Source organism: Perca flavescens, chromosome 20 (genome assembly GCF_004354835.1).
Source record: "Perca flavescens isolate YP-PL-M2 chromosome 20, PFLA_1.0, whole genome shotgun sequence".
Classification (NCBI taxonomy): Eukaryota; Metazoa; Chordata; class Actinopteri; order Perciformes; family Percidae; genus Perca; species Perca flavescens.
Window position 1 is genome coordinate 24772921 of NC_041350.1, and position 20523 is coordinate 24793443.

At 39.2% G+C, this 20523-nt stretch overlaps 2 protein-coding genes across 4 annotated transcripts; both read left to right on the forward strand.

The window, feature by feature from the left end:
* The first annotated feature begins 85 nt into the window (after nt 1-85).
* LOC114546517 (deubiquitinase DESI2) lies at nt 86-9768 on the forward strand. The gene is made up of 7 exons (XM_028565341.1): nt 86-499; nt 824-886; nt 1006-1229; nt 4641-4713; nt 6198-6291; nt 6379-6520; nt 8353-9768. Exons 3-7 carry the CDS (start codon nt 1191-1193, stop codon nt 8590-8592), a joined length of 588 nt encoding a protein of 195 aa, XP_028421142.1. The 5' UTR covers nt 86-499; nt 824-886; nt 1006-1190; the 3' UTR covers nt 8593-9768.
* Nucleotides 9769-12141: 2373 nt separating this feature from the next.
* Nucleotides 12142-19585, forward strand: srsf5a (serine and arginine rich splicing factor 5a). 3 transcript variants are annotated; one of them, XM_028565333.1, is made up of 8 exons: nt 12142-12276; nt 13783-13914; nt 14002-14072; nt 15131-15283; nt 15798-15876; nt 17347-17420; nt 17504-17608; nt 18023-19585. In XM_028565333.1, the coding sequence occupies exons 2-8, from the start codon at nt 13789-13791 to the stop codon at nt 18357-18359; spliced, it is 945 nt and encodes a 314-aa protein (XP_028421134.1). In that variant the 5' UTR covers nt 12142-12276; nt 13783-13788; the 3' UTR covers nt 18360-19585. The 3 variants fall into 3 exon arrangements, with proteins under 3 accessions (XP_028421134.1, XP_028421133.1, XP_028421135.1); XM_028565332.1 differs by having other exon boundaries at nt 12144-12276; nt 13780-13914; XM_028565334.1 differs by having other exon boundaries at nt 12144-12276; nt 13780-13914; nt 15807-15876.
* Nucleotides 19586-20523: the final 938 nt, after the last annotated feature.

Below are 20523 nucleotides of genomic sequence, written 5' to 3' on the forward strand. Positions count from 1 at the left end.
ATGTTTGACGCCGACGGACGGTTCGGAAAAATTGTCTTGTTGAATGTGTCGTAACGGTTTTATACGGGCGAGCACAGCCACAGAGGTGAAATTAAGCATGTCAGCAGGACCCTGGTTGAGAGAGTAAAGTGGTAGGCCAACTAGCTAGTCTTCTGTAACAGAATGTGCTCATGTACACCCACCAGCAGCTCTGTCTCCCATCAGCTGGAGGCAGAATAGATATGATGTAATCTAAATCCTCAGTCCCGACAGGAGAGAGAGAGAGAGAGAGAGAGAGAGAGACAGCCAGAGCTGGGTAACAACCGCACGGTACGGATGGATCTCGGTTGTTTTTGCACTTTCTAAAACACATTTGAAAAGCCTTCGTCGGAGCCGTTGGAGTAAACGGTCCCGTGTTGTTGTGGAAGTCATGCCGCGGAGGTTTGTCCTCTCCCGATGAAGAGGATGCTGGATGCGGACCAGCCAGCAGTAGAAGCTGCACCGGCCGCGGATGCTGTTGGTGAGTTTGACTCCCCCTCTTCATCAGCTCCATTAACCACCATGGCTCAGGAGACCTCTTCCGCAGCTGCTCCAACATCCTCCTCCGTGTGAAAATGCTCCGCTCTCCGCCTCCATCGTCGACATCGGTCCGCGCTAGCTGTCGCCTTTTCCCCCGTGATGACAGGCGGGCGCCTGCTTCAGATTTCAACACTTGTAGACCATTTATGTCCGCCGAAGATCATATTATCACCGCGTCTGATATGACAGTTTGAGCTGTTGTGATTTTTTTATTTTTTATTTCGCAAATACCCCTTTTAGCAGCACTGATTTCCACTTTCAACAGAACCTATTTTTTTGGAGCCGGAAGATGGGCCGCGTCCACTGCTGCACCTCGTTTAGCCCTGATGTGAGTTTCACGCTTTCCTGACCTTACAAGCCACAATGCATTTGTGACTAAGCTTCAGTTGTCCTGTTTCCTTTTGGGACATTTTCCTGGCTTTACTCGCCTTTCCCGCCACCTTGCAGAGCCCCATGCAGTATAGTTGCCCTGCGGGGGAATGAGCAGCCTCCATCCCTCCAGCAGACGCCCGCCCGCTGCTCCTGCTGTCCGCCGTGTGGCCCTGCTGTGACTTGACAGGGCTGTGGAGGTCCTGACAACTAGAAAACGTGAAAGGTGGGGACGGTTTGCCTTTCCAGCTCAGGTTTAAACCATGGCCAATGAACCTGTCATCCTTAACGTGTATGATATGGTAAGAATCCATCTCAACCAAACTACACTTACTTTTTATTCAGTTTTATTTTCTCTTTCCGGCAGGGCTATTTGTAATCTGACACCAGCAGAGGAAGTGAAAGCACAGCACCACTAGAAATAGCAGGCCCATTACACACCTGCTTCACAAGTGCACTTCACAGTTATGTTGGAAAGAGTCCAGTTGGACAGGCAGTGTTTTGCCTGCAGCATAAGCGTGTTTTATGTAAATCAACAGTTGTGTGTAACAAATGCTGATTTTGCTACTTCTAAAAACTGTTAAATTAACAGAATCTTCAATGGAATTTGATGAGCACAGTCACACCCAACTTCAAATATTGAAGGAAGGCCTGGGCAGGAGAAATAGTTAGTACTATCACTGTATTTTGCTTGTGAAAAAGCAGGAACGCCCAGTGAAATGTGAAGTATTTAAGAAAGTAGATAAGAAAGAATAAGAAAATTAAGTTACATATTCCAACCTAAAGTCTTTGAAAATAGAGCTTCTGTCAACCCTCCGACCTCTGTCACTGTGCCCACAGCTCACATGACGCACAGCATACAAAAAACATATCTGCAGTGTGCACACACTCACATACAACCCCACACCCACACTAGAACAAGGATCTCCATTCAGACATTCATTGTGCCCACTGCCTGGTCTTTTCAGTCTGTACTGCTGAACAGCCTCCTGTGTGAATATTATGCAACATGTGGCTGTAAAGCCACAGAATTACTCCATTTACACCAAAACAGTTGTGATACTATGAAGTGTGTTCATATTGATAAAGCTTTACTTCAACTCCCCATATTTAAAATTCTTAAGCTGTACATAGACATTCAATAAATAGTTTATAACACCATAATGACGTTGTAAGCAGATATACAGATGTTATACGTGTATAATGTATTTGTCAATGATTATAATCTGTAATAAACAGCTAATGAGTGATATACCTTCGCTGTAATCATATTACATGATATATGATGACATGACACAAATCTCTACTACTGTATATAACATTTATTCAACTTTTTATACACTTGCACAAATCACAAGCACAAAAGTTGGTCCAAAACTGTTAATAAATGTGTATATAAAAAAAAAGACATGCTGACTTTAGGGTTCATTTTTGACCTTGGAAAAAAAGTAGTTATAGTAATTATTAGCAATAAATATACAATTTATAACATTACAATAAGTACTTAATGTACAAGTGTAGAAGTAGCTACTTTGTTTGCATGCCATTTGAATGGTGCATCCTGCCACTGACAATGCAAACTACTGTATATAGGTAACTAAAGAGTTTCAATTCAATTTTTCAATTTTATTTGAGAGTGTAAATACATTTAATTGCTCCAGCAAAAAAATAAATAAGAAGTAAGAAAGAAAGCCTCGTTCAAAATCCCATTGACATTTGTAGTTACTAAAAATACAGCCTTGGAACAGATCCTTTCTTAACAGTGTGGCTTGTTTCCTATTATTAGATAAGAACGGTAGTTTAAAACAAAAAAAAGCTCTATGATGTTGTTGTTTACTCAATATTGAAGTTTTTAGCTGCATTAAGCAAACACCATCTCCCACAGTTTATATGGTTACACCTGTGTTATATTGTCAATCACTCATTTTCTGTTTACACAGCAGGTGCAGATGCTGCACCAGAGGAGTTATAGATGACACATACATGAATAAACACTGAAAATGTCCTCATATGTGCTTCAAAGCGTGAAGTAAGTGGTTAAGATTCGCCTGAGAGTGAATCACGCGAGGAGGGAGGATGATGAATCGATCGTCATCAATGTGTGTGCATAGGGAGGATGTTGGAGGAGACATGGATCTTTGCAGCAGTGTTGGCATGCAACAAAGAGAGTTAAGGCACATCATCAGAGAACTGACTGAAAAGAGCTCCACTAATGTTGCCAGGATTCTTGTTTACGTACTGAGGACAAAGTCATTTCATTTGATAGTCAGCTTGTCACAATCTCATTTCACTTCTCTGGAAGAGTTCATCCTCGTGGATTATTTCCTTCCAGGAAGCTATAGCCGGTTAATAGATTACCAGCAGCGCTCCTGGGTGTGAAATGGTAAAAGCTACATAGCTAGAAAGGATAAAAGTCACATCAGACACGTGAGAAGACTCTGTTGACACAAAGTGAATAGGGGGATGTGCTTTTACTGTATCACTCTGAGTCCGGAAATGTCTTTTATTATTAATGGGGGACAGCTGGGGCAGTGTGGATAGCTCTTAGCATGTTTCCTCAGGGGTGGCTGAGGGTGCTGGAGTGTCAGTGGGTGTAGGTGGGGGGTGGGGGAGAGAAGAGCTGTGGTCCTGCCATAAATGATCTCTAGATTGTCTGCAGTGATATGTGCCAGGTTGGCTCATGGATCTTTTTCTTATGTATCATTTTTCCTCCAGCAGTCTAAAGACTTGCAGGTCAAACAGATCAGAGACTCACTGGGTGATCGATTGTACATCAGCCCTTGCGATGGATCAGCCATGGGTGTTTTCCTTTGTTTTTTCACTCCAGTGCATGCTGGGATGCCACCGGTGTTACAATCCTGAAAAGGAATAAGTCCACAAAGACAACAAATGAATGAATATTTGCTTGGAAATGCAGGTTATCAGACGTTTTTATTTATTTAATCTTAATTTAACCAGGAAAGCCTCGTTGTTGTGGTGAAGATAGAAAGGAATAACAATGAGTCACAAACAACATTAAGTCACATTAGTATATTCGGCAGACATTTTGTCTAACATTTGCACATACATTGGGAGCGGAGGCTCTTAGTGACAGGAGGAGCTCGATCACACCAGCAACCTCACAATGAATGGTCAACTTGCTCTACCAAGTGAGCTACAGTCACTCCACAACATCTGAATTACATAAAATGCATTTAATAAATCATGAATAAAATGGCTAATTAGAGTAATTCAAAGGAACCCATCCTATAGAAACCTAAAAACGGCACCTTAAAAGACCTATCTGAAGATACATAGGATCAATCTAATGCAATCAAACAATCACTTAATCTGTGTCTGTACAGATATGGACACTCCTTGCAATAAAAGCGAATAAGTACAGTATATACCCTAAAATGTCAAACTATTCCTTTGGTTTGGAAAACCAAGTTGTTTAAATTAAATTAAACTAATTATCAAAAGTGCAGATTAATCATTGTAATCCCCAAATTACAAAGATTATGTTCCAGTATTTACTGTATCATGACCATATGTAATGGGGAACTTCATTTATTTGGCAATCACGTATTTTCCTGAGACTGAGTATTCTGATCTCCTATTTAGGGCTACAGTAGCATAGTGTTTTCTGTAGAGCTGCTGCATTGTGTCTCTACTGCTACAACACAAAATAACTCTTGATATTGATCCCTTCCTCTCCCTCTCTTTCCCTGCAGTACTGGATAAACGAATACACTTCCAATCTGGGTATTGGAGTCTTCCACTCAGGCATCGAGATTTATGGCCGAGGTAAGACCTTTCCTTCCTTTCCTTTATGTCTGTACTCCCATTACAGCTTGTCAGAGCAGGACTTTGACCTGTGCATCACCATCTGATTAAGGTTTATAAGAGTGTGCTTTTACAGACGCAGATGAAGTCTGGTTTTAAAAATTAAATATGGAATTTTGCTCCTAATAACATGACCCCATTTCTCTGGGTTGAGTCACCGCTGACTCACTCTGTAGTGTGTGTTTTGTGTGTGTGTGTGTGTCCAAGTGTATGTGTGTGTGTGTGTGTGCGTGTGTGTGTGTGTGTGTGTGCGCGTGTGTGTGTGTGGTTTGAAAAAGCAGAGGCACAAACCAGCGTGAAAATAGATCACTGGGAAATATTGCCTCTGTGCACTGTGAAATATGATGACAGTGAAAATACTAGGGCAGGAAATCACTTCTTTTTGTGGAATTTCTGCATAGGATTTTGTGCTTGCAGCATATTTTTGCATAATGACGGCATGCATGTAATCATAGGCTATTGAATTTAATACACCATCACTGTCAGGTATAAACCTCCAACTGCAAATGTGTTGAGACAAAAAAAAAACAAAAAAACAGAATAGATAGTCACAGGTTTTTAGGAAAATAGTTATATTTTAAATGTGGATTTTATCAAAAGACTAATGTACGAAGCATCTTTGACTTTATCCAGTGGACATTTGAAGAGATTTATATGGGTTTGTGAGCAGTAACTTTAAGATAGTGGTGGAATGTCACTGAATACAGACTCACATTGCCAGACCTATCCCCACAGTGCTACATTTACTCAAGTATATATATGATATACTGTGCTATGGATTATCATTGTTGACAAATTAATATGTGGGTAGCATTTTACTGTGTTAGATGGCCAAGGTGGAGCTCTTTTAAAACTTTGTATAAACTGTTGTGTAGTTTAATCTGTAACAGTGCATCATATTTGATAAGATCATCATATGTTTTGTATGTAAAGTGTTTGTATGTAAAGTAACTAAACCTATAGGATGCATGCAATAGAGTAAAAAGTTGAACTAAATGCTTAAAATGGAAATATTCAAGCAAAGTAGAATTACCTCAGGTTGTACTTAAGTGCACAACAAAGTAGAAGGCAAAAATAACTGCTTTAACATATTATTGATACAATTACTTTGTTTACTTATTTCATACTCGCATCCTTTCATCCAAAACATTGTATTGTTGATTTCCCACATGGTTGAAACAGCACTGTGTAGTTAAGGTGTATTAAATTTAAATTAAATTCAGAAGCTACAAAGCTCACAATGTGAGGTACTCAATGTGCTCTTCCCCCAGCGTTCATCACTGTTCCCCACTATGCTGCTGTAAACACAGTGCAGAGAGGCCTGTGATTAGCAAGGCCTAATGATTTAAGCACAACGTGTCAGTGAATAATTGCTCGCTTTTGTGTGTGATTACAGTTGTTTGGTGATTCCATTGTGTGTTTCGCGTCTGTTTTTGTCCACACAGAATTTGCATACGGGGGTCATCCATACCCTTTCAGTGGCATCTTTGAGATCAATCCCGGGAACGCCACTGAACTGGGAGAGACATTCAAATTCAAGTGAGTGTGCTCCATTTTAGCATACAGTACTCTGAGAGGTTGTCAATGTTAATGTGCGCTGATATGTCTTTTTCTGCTTTCAAACAGGGAGGCCATTGTTTTGGGCACCACAGACTTCACAGAGGAGGACATAGATAAAATCATGGAGGAGCTCGGTAAAGAGTTCAAAGGCAACGCCTACCATCTAATGCACAAAAACTGCAACCACTTCTCCTCCTCGCTGTCTGAGGTCAGTCTCGTACTGCTTTTACTGGCAAATTTTTTTTTTTGTTCCTACATGTATGTAATAGAAACTATAATATACAGGACAATTCTGAGTTACTACTACACATAAGTAAGTTGCTTCTCCTACATATCTATACTCAACTCTCCATGAAGCGACTTGAGATATGAGCTCATGATCCTTACAGTTAACCTTGATTATATTTTGAGCATTAAGAATATTTTGGATTTGTGGATTTGGATATCTAGTTACTGATGTTTTTATACTTGCACCTTTATTGATATTGTATATGTGTACTCTTTTCTACTTTGTAATGCAACTACAGTTCTATTTTATCTTATCTTAGACAAAAAAGATCCGATCACATGAAAGTTTGTCCACTTAAAGGGGCACTCAACCAATTTGAAAGATGAAGGTCAGTTTAGTAATGAATAATACTACTCAGCCTGTGTAGCAACAGTTCTGTTATGGCTTCTGTGGATCTGAAGGGAGCATTCTAAAGTCTGGCAAAAATAACAACTGTGGCTTTAGGGATGCCAATGTCAGTCGACCACTTTGATGCAAACTTAAATGTCTTAACAACTATCAGATGGTTTGCCATCAACGTTTTTTCACATTCACGTCCACATTCACTCCTCAGGATGAATTGTAATAACTTGACTGGTCCCTTAACGTTTCATTTAGCGCCGTTGCAAAACTCATGACATTCCCGTCATCCTCAGCTGTACTTTATATTCAATGCTAATTATTCAATGTTAGCATGCTAACATGCTAAACCAAGATGGTGAACATGTTAAACATTTGACCTGCTTAATGTCAGCACGTTATCATTGTGAGCATGTTACAGCACAGCCTCATTACCGCTAGCACGGCTGCAGACAGCTAGTCTTGTTAACCCGCGTTACAAAACAAAAGACCCTCAGTTGCATCATGGGATTGTAAAGTGTAAAAGTCAGGATATTTCGGCCTTTGCTGCTTTGATTTTGACCATTCTTTTATTGAAAAATAGAATCTTGTGAGACCGTCAACCTCATGGAAGAGCAATTTCAAATTTCTGGAATGACTCTTTACTAAAAGTTTGAGTCCATCCACACATGCAAATGTTTTAACTAATGGTACTTTTATTTAATTGAAATGCACTTGAGATGTCTTTGCCTCTTTGGTGTTTGTTTTGTGATTGTAAATTGTTTTTATATGTAACATACTTGTTCTGCTATCTTGGCCAGGTCTCTCTTGAAAAAGAGAAAATAAAACAAATTAGGGCTGCTTGATTAGGGAAAAGAATTAAAATCATGATTATTTGGGTCAATATTGAAATCATTATTATTTAACACAATTACTCATTGACTTTTGTAAATATGTTGCATTTATTGAAGTTAAAAAAAAAAACAGTTCAACAAATCAACAGTAAAAACAGTAATCAGGGAATCTAGGCAGCTTCATGGTAAGGGGATGTTTTGTTTCAGGACTGTGTCCTTTTGGAGTTCGGTGGGCCTGCCACACTTTTACATACTTCCCAGAGAGAGAGATAGGCTGAAGTAGGCTTTAGCATGTGTGTTATAGGCTATGTTTACCTTAAAGGTTCAGCTAATCCTAACGCCGCCAGCATGAGTTCAACTACACCTTCAGGAAGACAGGAACTTCAGAAGTTGGGATGGCACCCACCCTGTACTGTGTTCTCCTAAATTCTCCTCAGTTGAGTGTTCATTAAACGCTTCTGTTTAATTAATCAAGTCTCCCGAACTTTCTTCACGTATGGGAGTTTCTCTTTAATATGTATTATATACTTAGACAATATGACAATATGTTTCACATCAACCTATTTGAACTTATTTTAGTTGCTGTGTGGACGAGAAATCCCTCGCTGGGTCAACAGACTGGCGTACTTCAGTTCCTGCATCCCCTTCCTGCAGAGCTGCCTACCCAAGGAGTGGTTAACCCCGGCCGCCCTGCAGAGCCACATCAGCCTCGGCCTCCACAAAGAGGAGCATAACGAGTCCAGCGACGAGGACCCTTCGTCGCCGCCCGGAGCGGCTGCCAGCAGCTCCTCCCACAGCTGTTACCACACGAGGGTGTGAACCGCCCGACATACAGTACACTGACATCTGGACCTCCCTGCCACCTCTGCCAGTGGCTCAAGTGGCATTAGTAGGCTTGAACAACCAGCTGACCTCATACTGTTTGCCCTCTGAGTAAAGAGGCAGGAAAAGCAGCTGCTGCCAGAGACTTCAGACCTACAGAGACCCTGCGGGTCCTTTCTGCAGACGACAGGATGACGAACCTTTTACCTGAGCACTGAAGCGTGGCTCAGACTCACCCAACAAACCATTTGTAGATCCGAAGTTTACAGTACATCATTCTAAGTCTTTTCCATGAACTTTGAAACCTTTGTCAGCCTTGTTCCCTGCCCTACCTTCAGAGCTGCTTTTGTAGAGCAACTAGATAGACAGCTGAGGCTACTTATAGGGACATTACCAGGAAAGTGCTAACCTGCTCAATTTCAACAAGTTCTCGTTCAATAACCTCGATGTGGCCTTCAGTCGATATCGTTGACTCTGCTTTTATTGTATGGAACTTAAGTAGTTAACTTTGGCCATTTTAGAGGGTTTAAAGAGGATTTGACAAAATTTGACAAAATGTCCAACTGATCTGAGACGCCACACTTCTGATCATATCATCAAGTATTTCTTCTCCTTTTTTCCTTTTGTAAAAAACAACAACAAATGATTCAACCTGAGACTTGTTTTAAACAGCGAACTGGCAGTTAGCTGCCAGTTTAACCAGTTCATAGTGTAAACAATCAAGGGCAAATACTGTTCAGTTTAAATAGTTGCTGTTCATACAGCCTCGGGTAGCCCAGTCTGTGAACATCTCAGAGACACAAACACAAAGAAAGTCAAGCTGCTACACTGACAATAATTGACTTTGTAACCCAGTAAAATGTTTGTCTACGCTTTTATATCCATATGGTCTTTATATTATAATGGTGTGATAACTTCCAGGCTAGGAAATGTAGGCATTTAGGCCTGGAGAATGTTCCTCTATGGTACTTGTCTTATCACCTTTTTCACCATTAAACCAATAAAAGCTGAGCAGTGATGAGAAAGAATAGCAGAAAATCAGTATTATCCTTTAAAATACAGTAATCCTTAAAGCAATGGGTTCTACATGTTAGGAAATATACTTATTCGCTTTCTTGCCGAAAGTTAGATGAGAAGATCAATACCATTTTCATGTCGGTATGGAAAATATAAAGCTACAGCCAGCAGCTGATTGGCTTAGCTTAGCATAAAGACTGTAAACAGTGAGTCTGGCTCTGTCCAAAGATAAGAAAATCCACCTACTAGCACAGTGAAAGATCGCCATTTAACACGTTACATCTTGTATGTTTAACCAAAAAAAAAGTGTAAAAATGACAATTTCACAGATGCCCCCACCCCCCTATTTCCATTCTTTATGCTAAGCTAAGCTAACCGACTGCTACCTGAAGCTTCAAATTGATCCCACAGACATGAGATGGGTAGCAAACTTCTCATCTAACACTCAGCAAGAAAGCAAGTGCATTTCCCAAAAAAGCTAACTGTTCCTTCAAGACTATATTTTGTATTTATTTCAACTGTGAACTGAACTTTGACATGTTTTCAGATACAAAGCATTTTATTGATAGTAAGCAATCCATTTTAAGGAGTTACTCATACATCTGAATTTTGCTGCGGTGAGAAGTTCAGATACTCATAAAGGGAAAACATGATGTCATAAAGTTATTTGTCATGATTGTGGTTTTAGCATACATGATACATGCAGGTAAACAACCCCACTAATGACTATTCCCCCTCTGATGTTGATAATTGGTGATTGCAACAATGCAAATTCAGCTCATTGAACCAGTCCAGATGGGATCTTAATGTTGTCCCATCCCTCCTAATGCTACTGTAGTGGGTTCATGGACAACTTGCCTTTCTCAGGAAGGAAATCACATAACTCGTAATAGTGACAGTAATCTCATTCCTGCTGAACACCTTGTTAAGTGGGGTAGGGAAAGTGAAAATTGATGATTAGACTTCTTCATGTTCCTAAATAAGCTATATTGTTATTTACTTTTGATGTAGTCTTACATTTCACCAAGTGTAATGGGTTCAGTTTTTTGGGGGTATATTTTGAGTTTTCAGGAGCTGTACAGTCATTAGTAACCCGTGCTCAAAAGTCTTCGGCACTTTCTACAGAGCAGACCAGACAGGTATTTTGTTTCTATCGCTCTGTATCAACCATAACCTTTTATTTCCTTTTCCTAACCCAAGACAATTTCAAGAATGATGATATAGAATAAAGAGACAGAATAACAAAGAAATGTTTTGCTTCTTCTGTTGTAGCCTATATGGGATGGAGGGGAGGGGGGGAGCCTTATTAAGGATGTTTATGTTATGTATTATGTATCATCTGTTAAGCTCAAATATCAATATCGGTGTCTGCTTCAAAAATCCAGTATCAGTCAGGCTACATGCCCAGTGGTGGAATAAGTACTCAGATATTTTAGTAAAGTTACAGTCACAAGTAAAAGTCCTGCATTTAAAAACGTTATTTAAGTAAAAGCACTTAAGTGTTACAAAATATACTTAAAGGACCAAAAGTTAAAGTGCTCATTTTGCAGAATGGTCCATTTCAGAATAATGTGTATTGGATTATGATTATTGTTGATTAATGTTAACTTTAATATTGCATTCCCCCTGGGAATTAATAAAGTCTTATTGATACAATAATATCATAATTTATTTGTTGATTGTATATTGTATTATTCATCCTTCATTTGCCTATAATTAAGAACATTCTAGTGTATATTAACTAAATTATGATTATTATTATTATTAACTACAAAAGCAGCAAAGTCGTGAACTTTAACCGAGTTAAGATGATGGGATTACATTTCACTGGCACTGTACCTTGTACATTAATCGACTGATTGATTGATTAATGATTGATTGAGTTAAGGATTAACCATGGCAGTTCAATGCTACTTTATACATGATGAAAAAGACATTGTTTGATAAATGTGAGACTTGTAACTGCAAGGAAACTGCTGATTAAAGGCTAAAGGGGTTTTATTTAAATAAAACAGGTTTAATATGCAGAATATAACTTCTTTATAAAGTTGTTGTTGTTGTTCTTAATGTATGTAAGGTTGTTTAAAGTCATGATGTTACACACTCCGGTACAGTGGGTGGCGGCATGTCTCTTAAGAGTTGGTTTATAGCCCGAAAATAAAACTAAAGAAGACCAAGAACCGCGGCAGTTAATGGCATAGATGTATTATATTAACGGTTAATGGCCAACCATGAATGTATAATAATGTCACCAACCCATGATAGACTGTAAAAATAAGGACTAACCCCATAATATTTGGCAACGTGAAGGGAGCAGCGCATTTCCTATTCACCACAGGATTGCAAAAATGCACGGGGAAGGCATGACCCGCCCTACTAACCCTCTGATTGGCTCGTCACCTGGGTTGGTTAGGTTTAGGCAAAAGGAGTAGGATTGGTTAGGGTAAGGGTAAGAATTTCCGGATAAGCGAATCAGAGACAGAGTAAGGCAAAGTAGGGCGGGACATGCCTTCCCCTCCCTGGAAAATATTCGCTTCCTGCCCCTTACTCTTTGGACTCTCTCGCCATTTTGTTATAGTTGAGTATCACTTAGACGGATCAGTTAAAGTTGCAGCGTACCAACGACGTAAACCTCACAACCGGAGACGGAGAAGAAAATAATCGGTGAGAATGTGATTTAACAAATCGTCTTAACTGTATGTGTTTTAAAATAGCTAACCGTGGAGATCGTATTTTCCGAACAGAGAAGCCTTTGTAGCTAACGTCAGGTAGCTAACGTTAAGCTAACTGTAGTCGACCTCGAGGCGAGCTAACCACCCTTATGGACGCACCGTGAAAGAAGCGAAATTATTTCTTTTTAAGCGGAGTAAAGAAAAGTCTGCTTTAGCTTAATATTAGACTACTATATACGGATGGTATTTTTTAATCTTTCAAATTTTCATTTATTTTTTCAGCGACGCATTAATTTAAGGTGCGATTGAGACAGTTGAACGTTAGCTAGCTGACTTAGCAACGGTATTACCATCTATGACGGTATCACCGTGAATCCTCGTAGTAAAGGACTTGCAGGCTAAAGTAGGGCCTATACGATTGTTTCAACCGAGATAACTCAGTTCCTAAGAATTTTTGTTAAATTGGCTAACGTTAGATGTATCAAAATACTAGTTGATGGACTAAGTTAACGTTAGTCTTGAAGTGTAGACTTAACTAAATGGTCCTTTTTTTTGCAAGCTGTGGTGCAGCTGTTGAATTGGATTGCGTGCTACTGAGTTTTAAGACACTAGCTAACTAACGTTACAGGTGAATAGGGATATTAACTAATGCATATCACCACACGGCTTTCCCAGTTGATTACTAAGATTAAGACTTTTATATATTAAAAGATTTCTGAAATTTTGTGTTTAAATTTGCAAATGGTGCATTATCTTAAAATATGTGCTAATTTGCATAACGTTACATTTCCAGAACAGAAATCTGACTATTGGATAAAGTCAGGTTCGAAATTCTTCATTTTATTGACATATTAGATTTTTTTTTTTTATCACTCCATAAATCAGGAAATACTGCCAACAGCCATTAATACAAATTTTAACCACGTTTTTAGGTTTAAAAAAAAAAAGTTTGATAACACAATATTAGAAATACCTGAGTGTAATGTAAGACTGTTTGACTGAAATCACATACAACCTTCAAAATTAACATAAATGTTAAATTTAACTTCTTTAAAAACATCCATCAAAAATAACCATAACGTTATAAACTGTTTATAGGGCTTTTTTATGACATTGCTTTACATTGTTTTCAGTTTTGAAAGTAAACTACTATAGTGAAACTGGTTTGGCCAGATGTGTCTTGTTGATCTTGTTAAGGTTTGCCCAGTTTCACTAGAGTTGGTTTCAGTCTAGTCCTGGCTTAATGTTACACAATTGGACCCTTTTTATGAATTGCACAACTTCAAAAGTCTTGAACACAGGATCTTGTCAGTATTTGTCATCAGTAAAAAATCTGTTACTAATTAACCTTAAACTTGTACATACTGTGAAATATCTATAATTAACTTTTGGATAAGTGAAATCATTGTACTGGGCTTCAAATATTAAACTATTTTTACTCTACTTTTCCTACTACTCTGGTTTAATGTTTACCTGGCATGTTTTCCCTTCTCAGCAGATAACAATGAGTGGTTGTCGTGTCTTCATCGGCCGCTTGAGCCCGCACGCCAGAGAGAGAGACGTGGAGAAGTTTTTCAAGGGATATGGACGGATTCGGGAAATCAACTTGAAGAATGGATTTGGCTTTGTGGTGAGTGTGCCTGACCATTTTGTGTGAATTAAGAGTTCTGATCCTGTTTTTGTGTTTAAATAACCTTTTTGTTTCAACTCTTCTCAGGAGTTTGATGACCACAGAGATGCAGACGATGCTGTGTATGAGTTGAATGGCAAAGAATTGTGCAGTGAAAGGTAAAAATCGAATCTTACATGGCTTCTTTGTTCTGGGCCACTTACTCTTGGCATGTTGACACAGACTAAATGGTGGGTCCGTAACCAAAATGAAGTACATCGGATTTCAATCACTGTAATACTTTGGGTTTATACTATGTTTGTTGTAGCTCCTGTTTAACCTTTTTTTGAGGAGCATGCGAGCCTTGTCTACTCGCACCATGACTCATTTCTTTATTTGGGGGGACAGAATTTAGTCATACCAGTGGTTATTGCACATTTAAAAAAAAAAAAAAAAAAAGTACATTCAGCCAAGTACACCCCCCTCCCCCCCAACAGTGCAAAATATTTTTGGTAGAAAAAAAACTCATAAGGTACAATACAGCGCTGCGCCTGTTTAGGCTTAACAACAACCATGTAACTGAAACAATTGTATGCTAGCCTACATTTCAAATGTTTAGAATTCATAATTATTTTAGGAATCAAGCATAATGAAATCTCAGGTACCCCCTGCAGTACTCCCAAGTGCCCCTAGAGGTACTAGTATACTGCAATTTTCTTGATGCACCATATTCTGTTGCAGTAATTTCTTTGCAACAAACTGTCCAATTTTCCGGGGAGAAAAGACAAAAGTAGATTTTTCCAAACAAAAAGGCAAATTAGTAATGTCAACACTGTTCAGAGTATGTCCCTCGATATTGAATCAGTGACTGAGTCTTTGGGTCTACTGACTTAGTTTGACCTATTTTATCCAGATAGATTTACTTAAATGCAGGGCTTACAACTGCTCGTTTTACAGTAAAATCACCAGCATGTGTACTGTGAAATGCTTAAGTTTCAGCATTTGTCTTGAGATAACATCACTACAGACATTCTGTTACCTGTAAAGCAGGGGTCTGTTGATGCATTTTTATTAATTTTTTTATGTCAGCCCTCACAGAATGTATAACTACATCGCTGTGTGTGTATATCATGGACCTACCTGGCAACCTACATTTCCTCCTTCATAGACATGTTGGAAACATTTAGTTTATTTGTCTGATTGTGTTATCCTAAGGAATTGTCGCTCTTCTTTTCAGGGTCACTATCGAGCACGCTCGCTCCAGAAGAGGAAGAGGTGGCGGCCCTGGAGGAATGGGACGTTCCAGTGGCGGCGGCTTTGGTGGTGGCGGAGGCGGCAGTGGTGGCGGCGGTGGCGGCGGCTATCGCCAATCTCGCAGCAGTGGATCCAGGTATATTTGCCCTTAAAATTAGTTTTCTCAAACCCTAACTAACTAGTAACTTACTCTACTCGTGAGTTTTTGTCAATTTTCCAGTACAGTTAAAACAAGTATTACAGATTTCTTACCCTGTTGTGAATATTTCAGGCCAGTGTGTTTGTCCAAGTACACAACTAGTAAAAATGAGTTAGAAAGTAAGAAGGGCTTATGCTCATTAATGTGGCAGGAAACACGCTTACAAAAAGGTGTGTGAAGTTACTCTTGAGTAACATTAAACAAGATAAAATCATCTGATTTATGTGAACCGGTTGTTCCTCTTCTGAATCAAATTCAAATATTTACATGGCTCTTTAAATACAACACAGGTGACCATGAAGCAAAACAGGTTGTGCTGTGAGAATACATTCTGTTGAATTTTTGCTTCCCGTATTTAATACAGGGCTAGAATGTAAAACATGAATCTGTCCTCCCTTTCTTTTTCTTCACTGAAAATGTTGTATTAAAGTCTTCTTTTTGGTTTGTGTTGACTGGACAGGTATGGCCCTCCTGTACGGACGGACCACAGGCTTATTGTGGAGAACCTTTCTTCACGAATCAGCTGGCAGGTAAGAGATTACTATACTTTCTTATTCATGTCTGACAAACGCTTTAAAAAAAATTCTTTATAACCCTGTAAGTATTTTTCTTTTCTTTATTTTTTTTAAATGAAGAAACATTCATTCGATCAAGCTGGGTCAATTTAGTCTCTAGTCAGATTACAAAAAAACTAAAAGTTAATCGGCCAATTACAATAGAAAGCACCCAGTGTGTTTATTTTTTAAATTATTTTTTTTACTTTCTCTACCTACTTTATTTTGCAGACAACAGCATGTTACAGCTGCAGATAAGCATTCTCACCAAAAACATTTAACTGTCTTTTTTTTTAAAACAGCTTCTCTGATATGGTTTCCTTTTTATATCAGAGGTGTATGCACCCCTCCATGGAGGTGTCAGAAGTGTGTAGCGCCCTCTCCTGGTTGTTTTTCTGAATAGTGTCCATTTGGTGCCTCTCCTTACACGCAGTTGCCGCCGGTCTAAAGTCTTGGCTGGGCCCCGTAGCGGGTGAAAGTGGTCTAGCGCAGGATACGGTAGCCTTAGGAGGTCCGTAGCCACAGTCTGGAGGTTCTGTGGGCAGGCACCCCCGACTGCTGTAACCCCCCTCAAATCCACGGTCCCTACACTCTCCCGTTTGGGTCTTTTTCTGTTGCTGATGGAGCTGGGGGGGTGTTGAGTCGGGCGCACACCCCTCCTCCTACTTGCTCTCTGGTGGTTCCTTACTTGTGGAGGCCGGATGCTGAGTCAAGGCCGAGGTCGTTTCTCAAGGGCTTAACACTGCATTGGTTCCCATTTGCTATTTGGACAAGTGGCTCTATGCTTATATCTTCCTGGGTATGGAGCGGTAAGTAGCATAAACTCATGTGATTGGGTTTGTTTAGGGTCGGGTGGTAAAGGGGTGTAGATTTACAGTCTCAAATGGGAAGGAGGCAGTTTTACAATGTAAACACTAGAAGCCAAATAATTTTGTAGGTCATATAAACCAAAACTTTGTCCACTTACCCAGAGTACTACTGTCCTCCTACCACCAATAAATACACAGGTTCATCTCACATACTCAGACACAAAATCCAATATTAACTTATACGCAACAATGCATCAAGATTTAGACTTGAATACATTAAAACCCTTACTGCTGTGTTAACCTGTCAGGCGTCTCACTATGGAGTGGAGTATGTTTCTTTGCTGATGCAAAATCATGGAGCCAATTAATGGGGCTTTTAAAACTGTTTCAGTAAAGGCAACACTTGTCCACACAAAGCATTTCCAGTGGCTCTTTTGTTTACATGCCCTCCACTGAAATGGGAGATTATCACAGAGTGACAAAAGTCAGCATTAGATAACCCAAGTTTCAGTGTGTGTGTGTGTGTGCTGGTTTCTTGCTGCCTGCTCATTTCTCTCCCTCCAGGTCTTAAAAGGCTCTCACTGGCACCCCATTTTTTTGTTCTATGTCACTAATCCTACATTATGCTTTGAAACAGGACCTGAAAGACCTAATGAGAAAAGCAGGTGAAGTTACCTTTGTGGACGCCCACAGGCCCAACAAAAATGAAGGGTGAGTTTCTCTTTTGTTAGTCAAACTCAAATGGTCCTCGTCTTCAGAGTTGGGTCCTAATAAAAGTTTCTGCTTTTATACAGAGTGGTTGAGTTTGCCTCCCGCAGTGACATGAAGAATGCCATCTCCAAGCTTGATGGGTCAGAGCTGAATGGACGCAAGATTAAAATCTTTGAGGACAGCAGAAGGTGAGTTATTTTTTTCCACTATTTTTCTTGAAGACTTGTGTTTTGTGGCCCCCCCAATAGTAGCAGGCAAAAAAGTATGTAATTATGTAGAAACCTGTAAAATCAGTTAACGGACCACTCATCACATGTTAACGCTTTGGGGAATAGTTAAACATTTAGGGAAATATTTTCTAGATCTTAAATTGTTTAATTGCTTTTTGTGTACTGAGTTTTTCCCACCAGTGATCCAACAGAACATGACATGATTAGGGACAACTGTGCAGATGTGTTAATCCCAGACTCTTAATTTTTACATAAAGACCATGCCCAGTGCAGTTTGAGATTGCCATGTTTTTGTTTCTTGTATTATGTCTTAACATAGTCACACTGCATAATTCAACAGGATAATTTAAAATGACTTCTCTCTTCCAACAGTCACAGCAAGAGCCGCTCCCGCAGCTACTCCCGCTCAAGGAGTCGTTCCAGAAGTCGCAACCGGTCCAGGAGCCGATCCAGGTCTGTAAGTCGCACCCCCGAGAAGAAGACGTCAGGAGGGGGCAGGGCCGCAGGCAGATCCCCCTCCAGGTCCAAGTCTCGCTCCAAGTCTCGCTCCAAGTCTCGCTCCAAGTCTCGCTCCAAGTCCCGCTCCAGGTCTCGCTCCCGTTCACCTGCTCCTGCTCAGAACAAACAGTCCCGCTCCCGGTCTCGCTCCCGGTCTCGCTCTCGTTCCCGTTCACGTTCCCGCTCCGCCTCTGCAGACAGCAAACACTGAGATTGGTACACCTGTCGGCCATAAAATAGACTGATAGTTGCTCACCACAGGCCTGTATGGTGGCATGTGATTTTTTTTTTTTTTTTTTTTTTTTTTTTTTTTGTTTTTGTTGGGAGGAAATCACCTTTTTACATGGCTTTTTTTTTTTTAAATAACATCTTCAGTCATTAGTGTGACTACATTGGCTTTGATTTCTTTGTTTTTGTTAGTTTGGATGTGCTTCCACAGGAAAAATACTTTGGTGTTCCTATTACTTAATGATTTCTCTCTTTTAAAGTCCCCTTTATATTTTGATGAAATACTTAGTGACAATTACAATTTTGATTAGTGATGCTACTCCATCCTGCAGCCTGTCCTAGCTGTCTGCCATGTTATGATTCCATCCACTCCCCTGTGCTTTGTCCGAGTGTTCACAGCAGTTCAAGGTTCGGTGGGAATGGCATTCATTCCCCAAAATGTTTTATAGGTATGTTGTTTTTTGTTTGTAACGCGAGCCCCTGGCATTGCCGTGAAACTGTGACTCTGCTTCTGATGATCTACCAGGGTGCATTCACCACCCTGATGTGTGAACATAAAAATGCAAACATCTCAGTTGGTGGTTTATTTCAGCCTTCGTGTGTAATGATGTTGGAATCTAGCATTAATTTCGTTCGACACTGCTGTATCAGGGTCTCGTGTTAGTGATTTATCTTCTTTGCTTTTTTTATTTCCTTTATCTTGAGCCTCGGCTTGTAGGTTTTTGTGGGTCTGAACATGAGTGTCAGTTTAAGCAGGAAGCAATGTCTCTAACTTTATTGATTTGATACTAATAAAACACTCACTGCATATTGTCATTTAATTTTTTAGTAATGTCCAGAAAGAACAGTGACTTTTTTTTAAATACATTTTGTGAATGTGGGTCTAGAGACTCGTACGCTCGTACGTATTTAAGTCTCTGCAGTTCAACCGAATAAAGCTTTCACAAACTGTTAAATCTGTCAGCCAACGTTGATTCTGTCCTGCAATTATTACAGCACAAAAGTTGACCTCCAAATGCAAACCCAAATAAAACTTGATTTATACACTGTCGGTTTTCTTTAATAATACGAATAAATCTGAATTTTATTTTAGATATTTATGTCCAACAAGTTAAAAATGATGCCTGTGGTTTACATAATCTCTTCTGAAATGTAAAGGCTGATGGAGTATAAATATTTAGTGGATATTGACAGACCTAAAAAGTTAAATGACAAACACCAACAACACACCCATCACAGTGCACAGAATTATTTATTCACTAACATGTTAAAACAGACTATGTATCAAAGAAGTACGCTAACGTTGAATAGATTATAAAACAGCCACTGCAGGATATAAAAAGAATGGTGAATTATTGTACCTTTTTGTACTTGATTTTAGGTAATATCAATTTTAATATCCTTCACTTGTGGACAATCCAAAAAAGGGACTGGTTAGAGATGGGTGCCATCGTACTGGAAGGAGCTCTTAAATATTTTTGGAAAGCTTGTAGCAGAAAGTATACTCATGTTTTTTTTTTTTTAAGGGAATGATTTTTCCTAGCCTGCAGTAGTGGAATGCAATTACTCAGGTACTTTGACAGAACTTTTCTTTTCATGGTATTTCATACTTCTACTTCACTAGACTACATTTTAAAGAGAAATATTGTACTTTGTACTCATACATTTATTTGACAGCCTTTGCTACTAGTTATAGATTAAGATCTTGCATACAAAACACAGAATTTATGAAATGTGATGCTTTGTTATGAAATAAACTACATAATATATACAAGTAGATATATTAAAGTAAAGCTAAACCACTAGATTATTGTTTATTGTTAAAATGATCTCCATTAGCTGTCACCAAAGTGGGACAAGCTGGTCTTCCTGGGGTCCACAACAAAACCCCCACCCAAAAAATCACTTAACAATGATAATCTAACAACAGTAGAACATTGTAGACATCATTATAAACATCACAAATTATTATAATAAATAATCCAGGTTTATCCAGATTAATCGATTAGATGATTGACAGAAAATAAATTGGCAACTATTTTGATAGTTTGTTACATTGATTATACTTGCTTGCTTTTACTTATGTAGCATTTTCAAAGCAAGATTTTTACTTCTAACAGAGTATTTTCACAGTGTGGTATTAGAAC

Coding starts and splice junctions, on each gene's coding strand:
- LOC114546517 (XM_028565341.1), top strand. CDS start 1,191: ATGGCCAATGAACCTGTCATCCTTAACGTGTATGATATG. Junction 1,230..4,640: donor TCCTTAACGTGTATGATATG/GTAAGAATCCAT, acceptor CTTTCCCTGCAG/TACTGGATAAACGAATACAC. Junction 6,292..6,378: donor GGAGAGACATTCAAATTCAA/GTGAGTGTGCTC, acceptor GCTTTCAAACAG/GGAGGCCATTGTTTTGGGCA.
- srsf5a (XM_028565333.1), top strand. CDS start 13,789: ATGAGTGGTTGTCGTGTCTTCATCGGCCGCTTGAGCCCGCACGCCAGA. Junction 15,877..17,346: donor CTTCACGAATCAGCTGGCAG/GTAAGAGATTAC, acceptor GCTTTGAAACAG/GACCTGAAAGACCTAATGAG. Junction 17,421..17,503: donor AGGCCCAACAAAAATGAAGG/GTGAGTTTCTCT, acceptor GCTTTTATACAG/AGTGGTTGAGTTTGCCTCCC.